General features: G+C 35.8%; 1 protein-coding gene across 1 annotated transcript in view; it reads right to left on the reverse strand.

The window, feature by feature from the left end:
- Positions 1-222: 222 nt before the first annotated feature.
- The window catches only part of UGCG (UDP-glucose ceramide glucosyltransferase), a 36,274-nt gene continuing 20,429 nt past the window's right edge, over positions 223-16,067 (reverse strand). The window contains exons 2-9 of the mRNA XM_059873600.1: positions 11,784-11,925; positions 8,273-8,375; positions 7,249-7,350; positions 6,750-6,862; positions 4,660-4,838; positions 4,047-4,133; positions 3,434-3,623; positions 223-2,663 (exon numbers count right to left, since the gene is read on the reverse strand). Coding sequence (XP_059729583.1) covers positions 2,493-2,663; positions 3,434-3,623; positions 4,047-4,133; positions 4,660-4,838; positions 6,750-6,862; positions 7,249-7,350; positions 8,273-8,375; positions 11,784-11,925 — 1,087 coding nt within the window. The 3' untranslated portion in view covers positions 223-2,492. The remainder of the gene's footprint in view (positions 2,664-3,433; positions 3,624-4,046; positions 4,134-4,659; positions 4,839-6,749; positions 6,863-7,248; positions 7,351-8,272; positions 8,376-11,783; positions 11,926-16,067) is intronic.

A 16,067-nucleotide genomic window follows, 5' to 3' on the forward strand; every position in this document is an offset into this window, starting at 1 on the left:
CTGAAAAATTAAGAGTAACTCAAAATCAGTTTAGCACATTTGAGTCAATTTCAGTCAAATATAAAATCCAAAAGAGATGGTGTAGTTGTAAAAAAAAATTTAAAGGCACATCCCTTTACTGCTATGAAGATTATTTAGAAATATAATCTAACAAAACTGCCATAAGCACTTAAATCTGTCACATAACAGCATCATTGAAGAAAGAAAAAAAAGTACTCCAAATAGATTGTATTCAAAATTTATTTTTAAATAAAGGAAAAAACAATACAATTATTTAAAATAAACAAGGTGTATTCTACACAGCTGTAAATCAACATAACTTTTACATAAACTGTTTTTAACTTTTAAAAGTTCTGTTGCAGCATTGTCTACAACATTTGACACTGTTGGTTTCCATTTCATCATCAACCAAACAATACCCAAATGAAACCATTTGCTTAAGTGAAGCTTTATTTTTCACAGCCAAAGTTGGCTCTACTAATACCAAAGCACCTGTTAAACAATTATCCCCACCAAGTTTTTTAAACGGAAGTCTGTTCAGCCTTTTTTTTTTTGGTTCTGTTCCATTGCCTGCATAGAAATCAGCATAAAGCTAAGTAGCAAGCTAAGCTTCACTTCAGCAGTGCAATGAATGGCATCAAACTTCATGAAACAAAGATACAAACATTGTCAGTAAAATTCAACTATGTCAAAAACAATATTAAAAAAAGAATGTTTTTGTGGGTCACAACTAGACTAGGTTTCAGTGTAAATCTTTCCTCAGGAAAAGTGCTTCTTCCTGATTCACATGAAAAGAATGAAGCATGCATCACAAGCCTTTGTTCATACAGAAATGCCCATTAAAAAAGTTCAATGTTACCATAAGGCAAAAGAGATATTAAGGTGGATGAAGCATCTTGGCCCAGAGTATGTTTTACAACAAATACCTATGCATTACACTTGTGTAGCATATGATGGGTAGGGGATTGGCTCAGTAAGGTAAAAATCCATTTTTTATAAATAAATACATGTCATTATTGCTAATATGCTACACATCATCATCCAACTTTTAAAGCTGCTTTGTTGACATGACCTTGTTATTAGCAGTTCACGTTTATGGTGACAATATGTTATTCCATATGAAGAAAAGTAAAGCAGCACAAATACAATTATGAAAACAAAAGGCTTATGCAACAGTCTTCTCTAGCTTTGCTATTTTTTTTTAATTAAAAAGTGTTCAAAGAAAACAAGTCCAGTTCACCACAAATTAGGAAATATCACAATGAGGTTGAAAACCAAATTACAGAGAACAGAGAGAGGAAAACCATGGCATGCATTATAATCTAGTCCTTTTAGTCATACCACTGGAATACAGAAGTCCAATTTAAAGGCTAGACTAACAGGCAAACAGCCAAGAGTAAACTTAGTTTGATATCTAAATTAAGACTACAGTTTTAATCAGTAACAGCAAACTCACCCGGCCCTTTAATATATTCACAATATCTACTGCAATTGAATACTTAATTATGACTAGTATAGGTATGTATGTTCACTTTACAAAGATATTAAATACCTGCATCATGAAATTACATTCTTAAGACATTGTGTAAGAAAATAGCTCATGTGTGAAATGTTTTTGAAATGTATTTCTGCTCCCTACTGTCCCGCACACACCCCCAATACCCTCCCCCACCCCCCACCACGAAAGCATTCACTCACAGGGAAAAACAAACACCCCTTAAAAAAGGATGGAAGTACTGAGGGGATCACCTTGGCTAGTTACAGCACAGTGCTTAACGAGGTTCAAGAGACAGAACCAGATCTGACTTGGCCAAAAGATGCCCATAATACGTGCCTGACCAGTAATCCTTCCAACTCATTCTTATCAAACTCAGTCCACTTTTGGTTACTGCAATGATTAAAATATTTCCTATATACATATAAACACAAGACTACAGGTTTACTTTAGTTTGTTTTTGCAAAGCAGTTAAGTCTTTCTATTCATATTGTTCTGCAGCAACTACAAGAGGTAGGCATAAAACATTTCAGAGCTTCTTTCCCAAGGTCCCATTACTGGCTCAATTTAGTGGGATAAAACAAAAATCAGCTGTACCTCTTTGATTTTACTAGGTACAGCCTTGTGCAATCCAGCAGGAAAATAGCTATGTGAACCCTAGATTCGCTAGCCTAGCATACCAAGGAGTAAGAAGCTGTTCATATCCCAGAGGATATTTTTTTAAAAAAAGTCTACTGCAGAGCATTTAAATAGAAAGCAGATGTCAGGACCGATTCTCCCTATTTTTATTTGTACATAGAAGGAAGGTACCATTTGGCCAAGACTACATATGTATTTTCACAGATGCAAGTGCCATGCAAAAATAAATTGAAGAACAGATATCAAACATACAAGTAATAAAACTACTGAAGGTAGATCTTCTTGGAAGTATATAAACAACTTATAATACTTTTCATTCCCCCTTCACTTTTTGACATTCACAGCTACAAATGTGTGGCTATACATCAATAATTTCTTCTGCAGTGCCTCCACAACGTAATCTGTAGCGCCCCGTCCTCCAGCTAATGGTGGGGTCCCACAAAGCAGATAGGAAAATATAAATTGTCATGGATTCTCTGATGAACCAAGCTACTGCATAATCAAGTTTTGAAAAACACAGAGCACCACCCTAGAAATAATAAAAAGCAAGGTATTTAATCATACTGATAATTCAAGAGAAATTTTAAAGTAACTTAAAACCTTTTAAAAATGTTTTATAAAGCTTATTAGGCAGATTTATGTATCAATAGCACCCTTCATTAAAACCCAAAAATATTTTCTTGTTCAAGATACAATTACCCATATTAAGTGTTTTCTACAACATTAGAAGAACAAATACTGTTCACATTTGTGGCACCTTTCTATGTTAAAAGTTTTATGAGGCCTTGGAAGTAGGTAACAGATTCTCCTTGCAAGGCTCTCCTTGCCCATTATTAACAAAATGAAGTGAAAAATGTATGTATGAGTCCACATACACCTCAACAAATATAAGACAAAGTGACAACTAAAATAAAATAAAATAAAATAATACCCCCCCTCCCCAAAAATGAAATCCCACAAAGCTTCTGCTCTTGTACTATCAAATGAGCTTAAAATTTCTGCATATGCCCATGCAGAGCAGATTTGGAATATGAAAATTAATTAACGTCACAGACAAATTTTCAGAGCATAGTCAGAGGTAAGTCCAGAATTTTGTAGAATACAAAATGACAACCAAAACTACTTCTTCCTTTTCATGATACTGTAACTGAACCTAGAAGACTGACGAGTAACAGGATTGGATCTGTTATTTCCTGCATGTCAATAGAATTATTTATGGTTGTAATTAAGCTTAGCTTTTTGCTGAAACCAATGGCAATGAGTAATTTTAGTAACCTCCTGGAAAAAAAAGTTACATACCTGAACACCTTTTAGTTGAATGTAGTCAAATATAAACCATGCCAAGCAGTGACACATGAAAAATACCATTATATCCCATCTAAACACATGATGGGCTGCCCATCCAATAACTAGACTGGCAACAAAGCACTCTGAGATTGGCTCACAAATTATTGTGGCAGGCAACATATTAATTCGTAATTTGGCCCACCTAGAAAAGAAAAACAAATCAGTTTTGACTTTGCATTATTCATTACCTCCTCCTCCCCTGCCTCACTAAATGAGCCATCATGGTATTTTCTAAAACGCTTATCAAATTTAATTAGCCCCTTCAAACAAAATACTGCAAAAAACCTCCCCTTCAAAGATGCTATGGATAGCATTTTAAAGATACTAAGGGCAGGGGTGTATTAATTTTTTTTAACACTTGTAGCAGTCATTCTTCTGTGGAAAGTCAGCACCTCTCTCCCAGCACTAACAAAGAAGCATGCATCAAGCTGTGCACTGAACTTTAGCACACTGGGCATCAGATCAAATTAGCTTGAAAAATGTATTCCCTCTCATTATCAGGTTGTCCCCATCAGAAGAAGGGGGCAGGGATGGGTGGGAGAGGAAGTAAAGATCAAAATCTTACCTGATCATTCTGGACTGAAATTGAGAAATAGAATATGAACCAGAGTTTTGCATAGCAACTTGCGTGGCCATTGCAAATTTCCAGCCCCTGAAAAAGGAATTTGTTACAATAAAAATGTGTAAATAAGAGATGCAAAAACCAACTAGATAACAAGCAGAAGAATTTTATTAGGCTTGAGAAGTTTCTTTGGCATATGTGCCCTATTATTACAATGGGTGTAGGCAAAAAAAAAACAAAACAACAAAACAAAACAAAACAAAACAAAACAAAAAAAAAAAAAAACCAAAAAAAAAAAACCCCTGTATTTCAACAAGACTCTTCTTTGGAAAAAAAACTAAGAACTTAAAACAAGAACTTAAACTCCGAACTTAAACTAAGTCCTGAAACTTTTCTCTAGAAGAATTGACAATGATATGCCTTAATTATTTCTAAAAGCCTTATACTGATAGGACAAAGCACATGTCATTAACATGCTTGCTATATATAAGTGAAGCTGACGTGAACACCTATAGTTACAGTATGTGCCATGTGTTTAAAAAAAACCCAAAAAGCAAACAAAAAGAAAGATTTAAACTACACTTAAAGGAATAAGCTTACTTCAGAGTCATCTTACCGGTCAGCTATAGCTTTGGCCATAAAGTAATCTTCTGCAATATACTGTGCAAAAGCTATCAGTCCTCCAGCTTGGTCCAAGACATCCTTCCTCATCAAGCATGACATTCCTGTTACGCACTTAAAGCCAGTTAAGTTGGCTGAAATATATGACCTTGGATGTGAAGTTCCAAAATAGACCTGTCAAAAGAACAAAAGGCATTTAAAACTCTGTATGTAAGTACTACACTGACAACTTTTTCCTCTGGAAACATATGGAGGGCAAAAAACACTAGGTGTGACCAATTATGATGATGTATTTGGAAAGATCTTTAGTACTACTTTAAAAAACCTAGTGTATCACCAGATCTGAGAAATCTACTGGTGATATTGCCTGTACTTTTGCAAATCTATAACCAGGTTTTAAATCCACATATTGAACTACTGCACTTCATTTTGTATTTAATTTCTAATTTACTGAGGTTTTTCTCAGGAAATGTATGTATTAAAAATCCATTAAGTAACCAACTAATCACTAAGATTAATGTATTATGTGGTGATAACTGACAGACATGCTCTTGGCCTTCCTCCTGTGAAAATTAACTGCATTCCTGCACAGATGTTCTTAGAAAATTACTATATGACTCTACAGAAGCATGGGAAACTTGTTTACTTAGCACATTTGCAAACAAAAACAATGAAGAAAAAACTCAGATTGTGAGAAAATCTTTTTACAAGATTCAGTAGATGAAGACTAGGAATGACCTACAAAACAGAGGGAATGAGTGCTAGTGCCTCTCATTATTATTTAGTGTAGACTGCCTTCACACTGGTACAGTAACTCATTCAAGAAAAGGCATGCCTATCTTGCAGTATACAGGATCAGCAGGCAAAAAGCTCTTCCAGGAATATAGGAGCAGGAGTTGTAATTCTTGCTTTTACAAGTAGCAGCACTAGGAAATCTGTGCTATAGACCTCTGCTTTTCTCTTGTAAGAAAAAAATCAGACTTTGTATCATTAAAAAAAAGGAAAAAAAAGGAAGAAAAAAAAAAGCAGCACAAAACCATCCCTTATTTAGATCAATAATGGAGTACTGAATTTCACCATACTTTCATCTTTCACATTTCTGTCTTTCATCCATACAGTTAGCTTTGGGGCCAAAATATCTTATACATGCCAGCTCCAAATAAAAAATTATTAGATTACATGCCTTGAGACACAAGGAACAAAAAAGCAAACTCAACCTCTTCATTCTACCAAAGAGAACTTACTGAGAAAGACGAGAGGGAAGAATAGAACAGAATGAGTAATATGAAGATGGTGGATAGGAATCAACCTTTCACTTTCTCTTTCACAATGCAATTATGAGACATGAAATAGCACTACAGAACAAGAGTCAGAATAAACCAGATACAGATCCTGTAACAAACAGATCTATGCAGCTTCCTGGTATAGAAAATTACAGGTTTTAAAAACTTATATGGACTCAAAAAAAAAAATGGAAACGTTGATTTAAGAAATCTGTTCTCACTAGAATACTATTATATTAAGGTTTAGTAAATATATGAGTCTAGCTCCTGCTCAGGTAGTCTCTCAGATGAAAATTACAGAACACTGAGGCAGTATTACAGGAAAATAGGATATAAGCCTTGCTTTTATTCTACTTTCCATAAAGGCTCTGTTTGTAAATCCTGCTGGAAGTAAGATACTGTGTGAGCTAAACTTAGCTTAGATTTGTCATGACCATTTTTGTGTGCTTTTTCAGATATCAAAATAGAATTAATTAGTCCTTCTGACTAAGCACTAGAAAGGATTCATCAGTTCAATTCTTCAGTTTTTTAATAATTTTAAATATAAACTCAAAAATATGTATCTTGTAATCTTTACTGCTCATATTGTAAACTTAAACATTGAATCAACAGACAGAGCACCACAGAGGAATTCTGGAGCACTTAGAAGCTGTCCTAGTTACCCTGAGTTGGAAGTGTGACTGCAGCTAAAAATAATCATTTCCTCACTCACAGAGTACAAGAGGCACAACACAGCTTTCACTCAGCAAGGTTTTGTAAGCAAAAAGAATAAAACAAGATTCCCCCCCAACACTGCACTCACCTGTTCAAGGGTAGCAGCAAATCCCTGTCTGTCTGCAACATAGGGAAGCCCATGGACCAAGCCCACTTTTTCAGTCATTTGATTGGCCATATCTGTCAGTGTGTCTGGTGTTACTAAGTGACAAATGAAAAAATGACACTTGATGGAGCAACTCTGTCATTAGCAGGCTACTGCAGCGAGACACTAATTCTCATTTTATTACCAGTATCAAGAGTACATATGCTGTGATGCATCCTATCTTATAAAAATGGTTTCTTAAAAATAATATTAGTGATTAACAATTATTATGATAGACAAAAAATAAAATGGAAAGAGTCCAAATAATATTTTTAGAGGCATTTTCTCCTCTAATTAGAGGCTAATCTTTTATTTGACAAAAACATTTCTTTGCAGACTTTTAACTTTAATTTCTACTTATAGTCTCAGTTAAAATAGTCTCCAAAATCTGCTTGCTTATGGTGAATAAGCACAGTTTAACAGTTAGCACATATACACCTACCTCTGATTCCACTATCACAAATCCATATGAGATCATATTTGGCAACTTCATAGCCAGGCATTAAGTTATTAATCTTGGGGTTGATGCCAACCTTCTTACCACCTAAAAAATACAAACATCATACAAAATTAACGCATGGGGAGTTTTTGGAATTCAGATTCAATATCCAAAATATTTAAATATATGAACTGAAGAAGCGTAAATTTTTACCCACCAATTCTTAAAGTCCACTTTTATACAAGATATCTACATTTTAAGTATATCTTCACTTCTATATTTTATAATTGGAAAAATAAAAGGAAAAAATATTCAAATGCTTCCTTAAAATGGCAGGGTAGCAAGATTAATGTAATTAAAGGAACATTAGTACTATAAAGCTTGTTACTACATTCTTGTAAGGTAAACATCATTCATCTCTTATTCTTTGAGACTACGATTACGAAGATTGTATTGTACAGTAATTTCAGCAGAAAAATTAAAAAGGAGCAGAATAAAGTGAGACACACTCCTTTACATCCAACTGACAGACATGGTAAAGTTGTTTTTTTTATATCAGAGAAAAAAAATCAATTACATTTTACTACCTTGTTCTAATACCCCTTTCCTCCACTAATTCAAATACGAAGTGAAGAAAGAGCCATACAGCCTAAGCAGAGTAAAAAGGATTGTTGCAGGACCTCAAGCTCAAATACAGCCACAACTCTGAGTCACTTTCTGCACATTCAGTTCAGTGCAAAGACAGGATTTAAACTGTTGTTTTGGAATTAGGAGGAAAAATTGCAGGGGGTTACCCAAACCATTCCTTCTAAAGTTTTCTTGGACTTTTGTCACGGACTGACTACAAACTTACTTTTTACTGCAAACTGGTGATTAAACTTCAGAAACAACATGGGCTGAACAAGACAACTATTTATTTAAGTCTGTATACATATGGAGTCTTCAACTCCATGTAGAGTATTCCATATGGAGCTGAAGACCTATCATTTTACAAGTCAGAGTCCCACCTTCAAGTTGCACTGCTTACCTATAAACAGTCTAGCATCAACATTTGGGTATTTGCCAAGGAGCTTTTTGCACACATCAATAGCTGGATCATCATGATCTTGTACACAGAGTAGTACTTCATACTAGTAAAAACAAAAATGTATACACTCACATATATATTTACATACATACAGCTAACATCCATACCCTCTATGAAATAAAGCTTAAGAGTGTAGTAAGCTAAAAAAATAAAGAGTGCTGTTATAGAATCAAAAACAAAGGGGTTGTTTTACAGCTAAATGAGTCTAGTTTTTTAATGCACAGCCAAGTACTTGTGAAAAAACAACCAAGGCTGTGTTTCAATGAACTCTTTTACTGATGAACATTACTTCTGCTGTTATTGAAGGGTTTCTATTAGTCATGAAATAAGATGTTCTGGTGTTCAAGGTAAAATTCTTGTTTCCCCTTCCACTTTTGCTCACATACAAATTTTAAATCCAATATTACATTCAGTGAAATGACAGCACCTGAAATACTAAAAAATGGGGTTATGACACACTGCATATATGACTGCATACCACTGAACTACATCTTCCATTCCTTTACTTTATAGATACACATATGCAGAACAGAGCTGGAAGACAACCCACAGAGATCAGTATATGTACATATGTATACTTAGTTGTACAACAAAGTTCAGGAACATGTATATGAAACATATCTGTATTCTCTTATTAATAGAATAATGGCTGAAAAAACAAGTGGTAAGGGAAAACTAGCTGCTACATGCTTATACAAGTTAGTGATAGTGGGCGAAGAAATAAATCACTTGATAAAGGTACTTCTGCTTTTGCAATGAAGCACATACTTCATACTTCATATAACTTTTTTTTTACCCTGTTAAAATTAGAGCTATTAAAGCTCCAATACAAAGACTAAAATATAAAAAATCTGATCAAGATACCCAGAAGCCATTTTTACAGTCCAAGACTGAAAAATTCAATCACAAGAAGAACCAATTTTCTTGGACATTTGTAGTAGTTCCTGTAAAAAAGAATCCCAACTAGCAATCAAAACAGTTCTTATTCTCCCTTATACTATTTTGTCATTTCACTAAACTTTATTTTCACTAAACTACTTAAGCAAAAACTACCTGAATTTTGAAAGCTTCCTATTAGCTCTATGATGAAAATTTTTGATGTTCTTGTTCAGTAAGGTAAAGTATCTAATACAACAGAAGATATTAAGTTAAATATATATATTTCAAATTAATAAATGGCATTTTTTTACACAAAAGCCTGATCTACTCTAACTCCATTCAGAATATTGAGGAAATTTAAAATCAATTAAATGGGAGTTAAAATTTGTTCTAGCACTACAAACTATCAGGCAAATATCTTTACCTCTCAGAATGCAAACCTAAAGTCAATTTGGCTAAGGAGCATGCAGTGTTTGACTTCTACCATCTTACAGCAAGGAAAATGGATTTTAAGAGCAGACAGGTCCTCTCATAACAACAGAATCTTGATAGCATGAACACCATAGAAATAAATAACTGAGGAAATTATCTTTTTACTGCACATTGAATTAAATTTGTAAAATAAAACTGGTTTTCCAAGTCATTATACAATCAATCTTCAATCCACAGCAGTAATGACACTTCTATATCCATATTCTCCAAGAAATTCAACCAGAAGTAAACCAGATATTTCAGACTACAATACTTGAAAAGAGAAAAATTCAAAACAAATGGCCTTTGTATGCAGTAGCAAAGTAAAAAAAAACCACACACTTATTGACACAAACAATACCATCAGATTAATTTGAATTTCACATGAATAGAGAAACTTTTGCAAAATTACAATATGCACAGTAGGTGAGAACTCTTCACTGATAACAACATTATGTTTAAGTCCTGCAGTTTTGAGACAGTATAACTGGATTCCATTCAAGAGAAGAGTATTTCACACATGGAGTATCACAGAAGAGAATCATTATCACTGCAGGTTGAATTCAGCTTCACTGGAAAAAGTTTCAGATTAATCTTTCATAGTGATTTTTCACTGCACAGCTGAACTTTGAATACCAGGCAATCTCTTGAAGTAGTTCTGGACAGTAACTATAGAAAGTTTTTCGACAGTTTGGGGACCTTACTCATACTGTCTAATCTGTGCTGCAGTAAACTGAAGCATTCCCACATGCATTTTCACTCTCCTTGGAAAAAATATGATTATCTACTATTATCTGAAACTCAGATTTGTGTGGAGTAGCAACATTTTAAGATTATTATCCATGTGTTTCCAGAACTAAGGACGAAGACAACCTCTTGTAAAGCAAGATCCAACATAACTGGTTTTTTTAATTATTAAACAAGTTTTATTTGTAGCCAAATGTTTGAGCTGCATAATGTTTGGATGTTCATTATAGGTCATATAACAGTTTATGGTATTGCTGAACCTTCTTTGCACTGTTTGCAATATTGGCATAGGCAGCTTGCCTCAAGTATGCTTTAAAACGTGCTTGGCCACACTTTATTGCATTTTCTTGAGCTGAAAGAATTCATATGTTCATGTCTGAAGTTTTTCAAAAGGCTCGAAGCTTCATTACAGAAAAAATTTCCAATTTCTGATTAGTTCCAAGTGCTAGGGATTTTTATTTTTATATTTTACCCTGCCTACTTAGGTGTCAGTTTAAGGCTCTCAGAATACACAAACACTTACTGTACAGCTCACACAAATCTTTGACCTTTTACAATTGGAGAAGCAGTGTAAGATGCAGTTTTGAGAAGAATTGAGAAAAGAAGTTTTTATATTAAAGCTAAATTTTAAATTTCAGAATTCAGCAGACAGAAATTCAGTAAAAAAATGTACCTCTTCCTACCCACAGGAGCATACTTCAAATATTGAATGATACAGCAAACATTCACAGACTTCTTTTAAGCTCTTTAGAGCAAGGAGAGCATCTGACACACTTACAATTACATTACTTATTGCTTGTATTACACATTCAAACAGTGCTCAACAGCAAATGTGAGCTTTTATGAAGTATTTGCTTCCCAACACTAACACAGAGCTTAGAGATTACCCTACCCATCAACAACTGGTGAGATAGTGTATCTCACCACTGAGCAACTCTTCATTAGATGAGCCATCAGTAAGAACCACCAAAAAGTTTCAGGCTATCAGTTAAAGTGTTCTCTATTGGAGGATCTCTTAGAGAGAAGCAGTCAACCAGGAGAATTTCTTGCCTCTCAAGTAAGCTCCTGCAGCAGTATGAAACACTTAAATTTATAAACACCACAACACAGGAATATTGATTAAGTAAACCTTAGAGGATTGTAGTGTATGTTTCACCCTTAAGCCTTCGACATGCTCCTCAATAGACAGCTCTTCAAAAAGAAGTGTTGTTTGCAACACGTAAAATATGTGATAATACATCTTCTACAGAAGGAAGAACAATACAAGACAACCAAGCAGCATAGCTCCCATCCAAGCTTGTCATGTGACTTTTTGAGACACAGGGAAAAAAACTACACAAAATAATGTACGTACTTTAGGATAATCCAGCTCAAAGAAGGTTTCTAGGTTGTTGATCAGGTTAGGATCCACGCCTTTTAACGGCTTTAGAAGGGAAACACCAGGAAGCTTGCTATATGGCTGTTTGTCCGTGGCTTTCTTATTGAGGTGGAGGCGTCTGTAATGAGAAACAGCATATAACACCACTTAAGAAAATATGCCAGAGAAAGGCGTTCAAAATACAATCAGAACTAAGAAAGCTTTGGAGTTAAAATCGCTGCTAAAATAATTAAATCTAGTTGTTGAAACAACAGCTGTTTTTCTATCCAATAGTTGATGTCAACAGCTGATGTCAAAGACAATGCCTAAAAAAACCTTAGCATGACATGCAGTTTACATTCAGCTTTATTTAACTTAATAGGTATTTCAGATTAATGCATTTTACACAATGCATTTTTGAGCAATAAGAATATGACCTTTCTTCTAACTGCAGCAGAGATGAGAATTTTCTGCCTTCCTTCACAGCATTAAAACTTGCAGAATGTGAAAAACAAAGTTCACACTTGAGAATTTTTTAAGAGTTTAATACAGGATTAAAAAAAAAAAAAATACAAATATCCAGAGCTGAGGTGTTTTTGGCGATGGGATAGAAAACACATACATATTCATGAGTTCCGTTCATTACTACAACATTCTTTTAGATGTTTCAGGGATTTTCCTGCTCAGTTTCTAACCTTTGACTTGTCTGCATGCCATCCTGTTGATTAGTTCAATACAGTTTATTTCTTCTTGTGGCTTTACACCCTGATAACAAGGGTCAATAAATTCTTCTTTTCTTGGTGTACTCATTTTAGCTGGAGTTACCTTGTCTTTCAGATAAGATAGTCCCTGAATGTGGGAAATTAATTATTTTACACCATTTGCTGAGTTAGTTACATGAAAAAGCACTTTAACATCCTACAGTCCCTATTAGGTTATAGTCTAAGAAATTTTATCTACCTATGTGTGTGTGTGTATATATATATATATATATTTCACTACTATTTAAAGGAGCTACATGGTGCCTACATAAACTGAGAGACTATACTATGCCAAAAGAAGTTAAAAGTAAGTAGATATTGTACCATATCAAAATACTTCTGATTAATAACAACATGCAAACGCTAATACATAAATGCAAAAGCCAATATAATATTGTAATTTTATAATATAGTATTGTAACAAAATAATAATGAAAAACAATTTACTGTAAACAAGTCAAAAAGGGCTCAGGTGCTTTTTCCTGCATCAAGTTATGCAAAATTCAGAGCAAACTGAAAACACAGGTGCAACAGCTGATCCTACTGATCAGTTTGTTAACAACTTCGAGAAAAGATTAAGGATCAAAACTGTAGTTTAAAAGCCTGACACCAGGCTGGGTCAGAAACATAGATAAACTTTTACACAAAATTTCAAACAGTCTCTGGTAATTCCACATGAATCAGAATTGTTTAGGCTTTGAAAAAGACATTTAAGATAATTAAGTCACACTGTTAACCCAGCACTACCAAGTGCACGACTAAACCACGTCCCTAACTGCCACAATGAATACATAAAATGTATGGCAATAACATCACAACTCATTATGTTTAATCCTACACTCCTGTGTAAACTAACACAAAATTGAATCTGAAAGACTGATGAGTATTGGAGACTGAATGTTATAATTTATGGCTTAAACATCTTCATGAAGGACTTTCACTGAAATAGTGAAACTGTGTTACAAAAAGACCTCCACACCCTGAACAGACCTTCTGACTGAGGCAGTGAACTGCTCGCTGATGGAGATAAGACACAGTAAACTCAGGTCTCGGAAAGAAGAATACATTCACACAGGACTCCAGCTCAGCACCTTCAGGGAGGAGATGGCATCCCCAAGCCAGACAGACCCTGGCACCAAAGGCTGGGGGGAGGAGAGCTTTTGGGTGCCTGCTGGGAAGCCTCTGGAGAGGGACAGTGACTGCCCATCCTCAGCTGGGCAGAGGGATCCCCGGAGGGGCCCCTTCCCCCCGGGAACAGCTTGTTCACAGCCGGGGGCGTCATGGCCCACCAAAGGCCCCCAGAGGGTCCCCAGACCTGCACCACAGCGCTGCAGGTGATGCACCAGACCCTCAGTGCTGCAAGGGACAGCGTCAAACTGGCCCCTGCCAGGGGGCCCCTGGGCGTTCCCACCTGCCCAAGGTGGGGATGAACCCACGGAATTCGGAACCCTTCGGCGTGTGGCAGCGGCCACAGGGGACCCTCACCACCGAGAGGATCAGACAGAGGGGAGAAACGAGATGTCTTTGGGACCCTCAGATGGGTGACATGCTTCCCCCTAACCCCTGTCACTCTCCCCCTGTCCCCCCACCCCCCATGCACACCTCTTTCTTTCTTTCTTTCCTCTTCCCTTCTCTTTGCTTCTTCTACTATTACATAAAATGCATCATTTTTTGGTACCAGCACCTAGCCTGGTTTGGTTTTAATCACATTTTTTGGGTATCTTTCAAAACTTTCTGGGTCCAATCTCTTTTATTCACAGAAGCTTCATTTTTTTTGGTTTTCTGTGGTAAACCACATTGTAACAATGGGCCAGTATACAATCAATTTTGCATCAAGAAAATACATATACACAAGCAACTGAAGGACAAGTATCTGTAGAAACAAAATTTGTAAACTAAGATATGTACCACATACTGGAACTCTCTAGGATGAAGAGTAATCATATTGAAAGACTATTTTCTTGCAATTTGTATCCAATGATATCAACCCTCATCTTCACCAAGTAAAATTACTGAACTATGAAGAAGCTCCAGAAAGAGAAGAGACTCCAGTAGATCTCTAGCTATTTTTTCCCCTGAAGTGGGACAGTGTCATTTGATACCCAAGCAGCCCTAGCCAGCACATTTGCCTTTAGGTAGGTTAGCGGCTAGACATCATGAGCATGCTACAGAAAATAAACAAGGGGTTGACCAAAAAGACAGAAGAACAAAGCAGATTATGTCCTAGTGCTGTTTTTGAGTCTAGGCCTGGGCTCTTCAGAGGTAAATTGAAATAGTCTTGCTGACCATTTAACTGCCAAGGGATGGTCAGACCAAAAGAAAAAAAAAGGCAGTAATTCAGATAGCTACCCCAGGCAGAAATTTGCCTTGCAATGTTCAAAAACATAACAGGAAATAAGGCCTTTAGTGCCAATAAAAAGGGAGAGTGTCAACTTTGACCAGGAGGGTCAGAAAGTAAATAATGCAAGGGAGAAAAAAAAAAGTGTAGCAATGCATAGAGCTTTGTACAGCAACAAAAGCTGTGACAAACAGGAAGCACTATAAGGAAGTGTCAGTGTACTAAGTTGTGAAGATAGCTCTGAGGCAGGACTGTGGTGAGTAAGCATGAAGCAAAAAAACTGCAGACTCTTGCAAAGCAACATATTACAAACCATGCTGGCAGTATTATGAGGGTGACTGAATTACAGTAAGAGAAAGAAAGAGATGCACACAAACAAGACATGCAGCATTATCACAATCCATTCAGCTCTGAAGCATACAGTTTTGACAGCAACTGGCAAGACTGTCCCTAACATTCTATCTTAAGACTTCAGTTCATGTGCTATTCATAACACTGCACAAAAGGGGCAGCCTGCCCTTTTGAAAGGACTGAGGCATTGTGACACCACAGTAACTGTGGTGCTCTGCTAGAGTCCATGTACCAAGCAGCAAATTAACAGTAAACCACATCATTTTACACTGGGGACTATTTGTGAAGTGGCATATTCTGAGAAAGAATTAAATTGAAAACCTACCAGAGAAACAGGCCAACCATTAAAAAAGTTACAGTGCTGAAATTCAGGCTAATTTCACGTATGTGAAAGTAAAAACAACAGACTAAATTTTAGGATCATTAACACTGTTGATGCAAGTACATTTTAAATTAATCTGCTACAGTCTATGTAGCAAAGTCTCCAAAGAGAGGTAAGATGAAGATGGTGGTTTTGAGCACTAACTTGTGCTTATGCTGGTTCACTTCTCTCAGACACACGTTGTGATCACAAAGGTCTTAATTCCTACATTACTCTGCATGTCTAACACATACAGTTCAAAATTACAAAGCTAAGCAATCCTTTCTCAAAGGTTCATACCGTGTACAGGGTAATATATGTTATTTTGCATTGATATTAGTTCCAAGCAGTCAAAACCACCAATGACCTCTGAACTCTAAAACAGCTGCTGGCAGAGCAGTGTTCGTAAGCACTTTCAGATAACATGTATGAACATAGCCAGGTTATATTTAAGTCCACATTTATCAAAT

This window comes from Haemorhous mexicanus, chromosome Z (genome assembly GCF_027477595.1).
Source record: "Haemorhous mexicanus isolate bHaeMex1 chromosome Z, bHaeMex1.pri, whole genome shotgun sequence".
NCBI classification, from domain to species: domain Eukaryota; kingdom Metazoa; phylum Chordata; class Aves; order Passeriformes; family Fringillidae; genus Haemorhous; species Haemorhous mexicanus.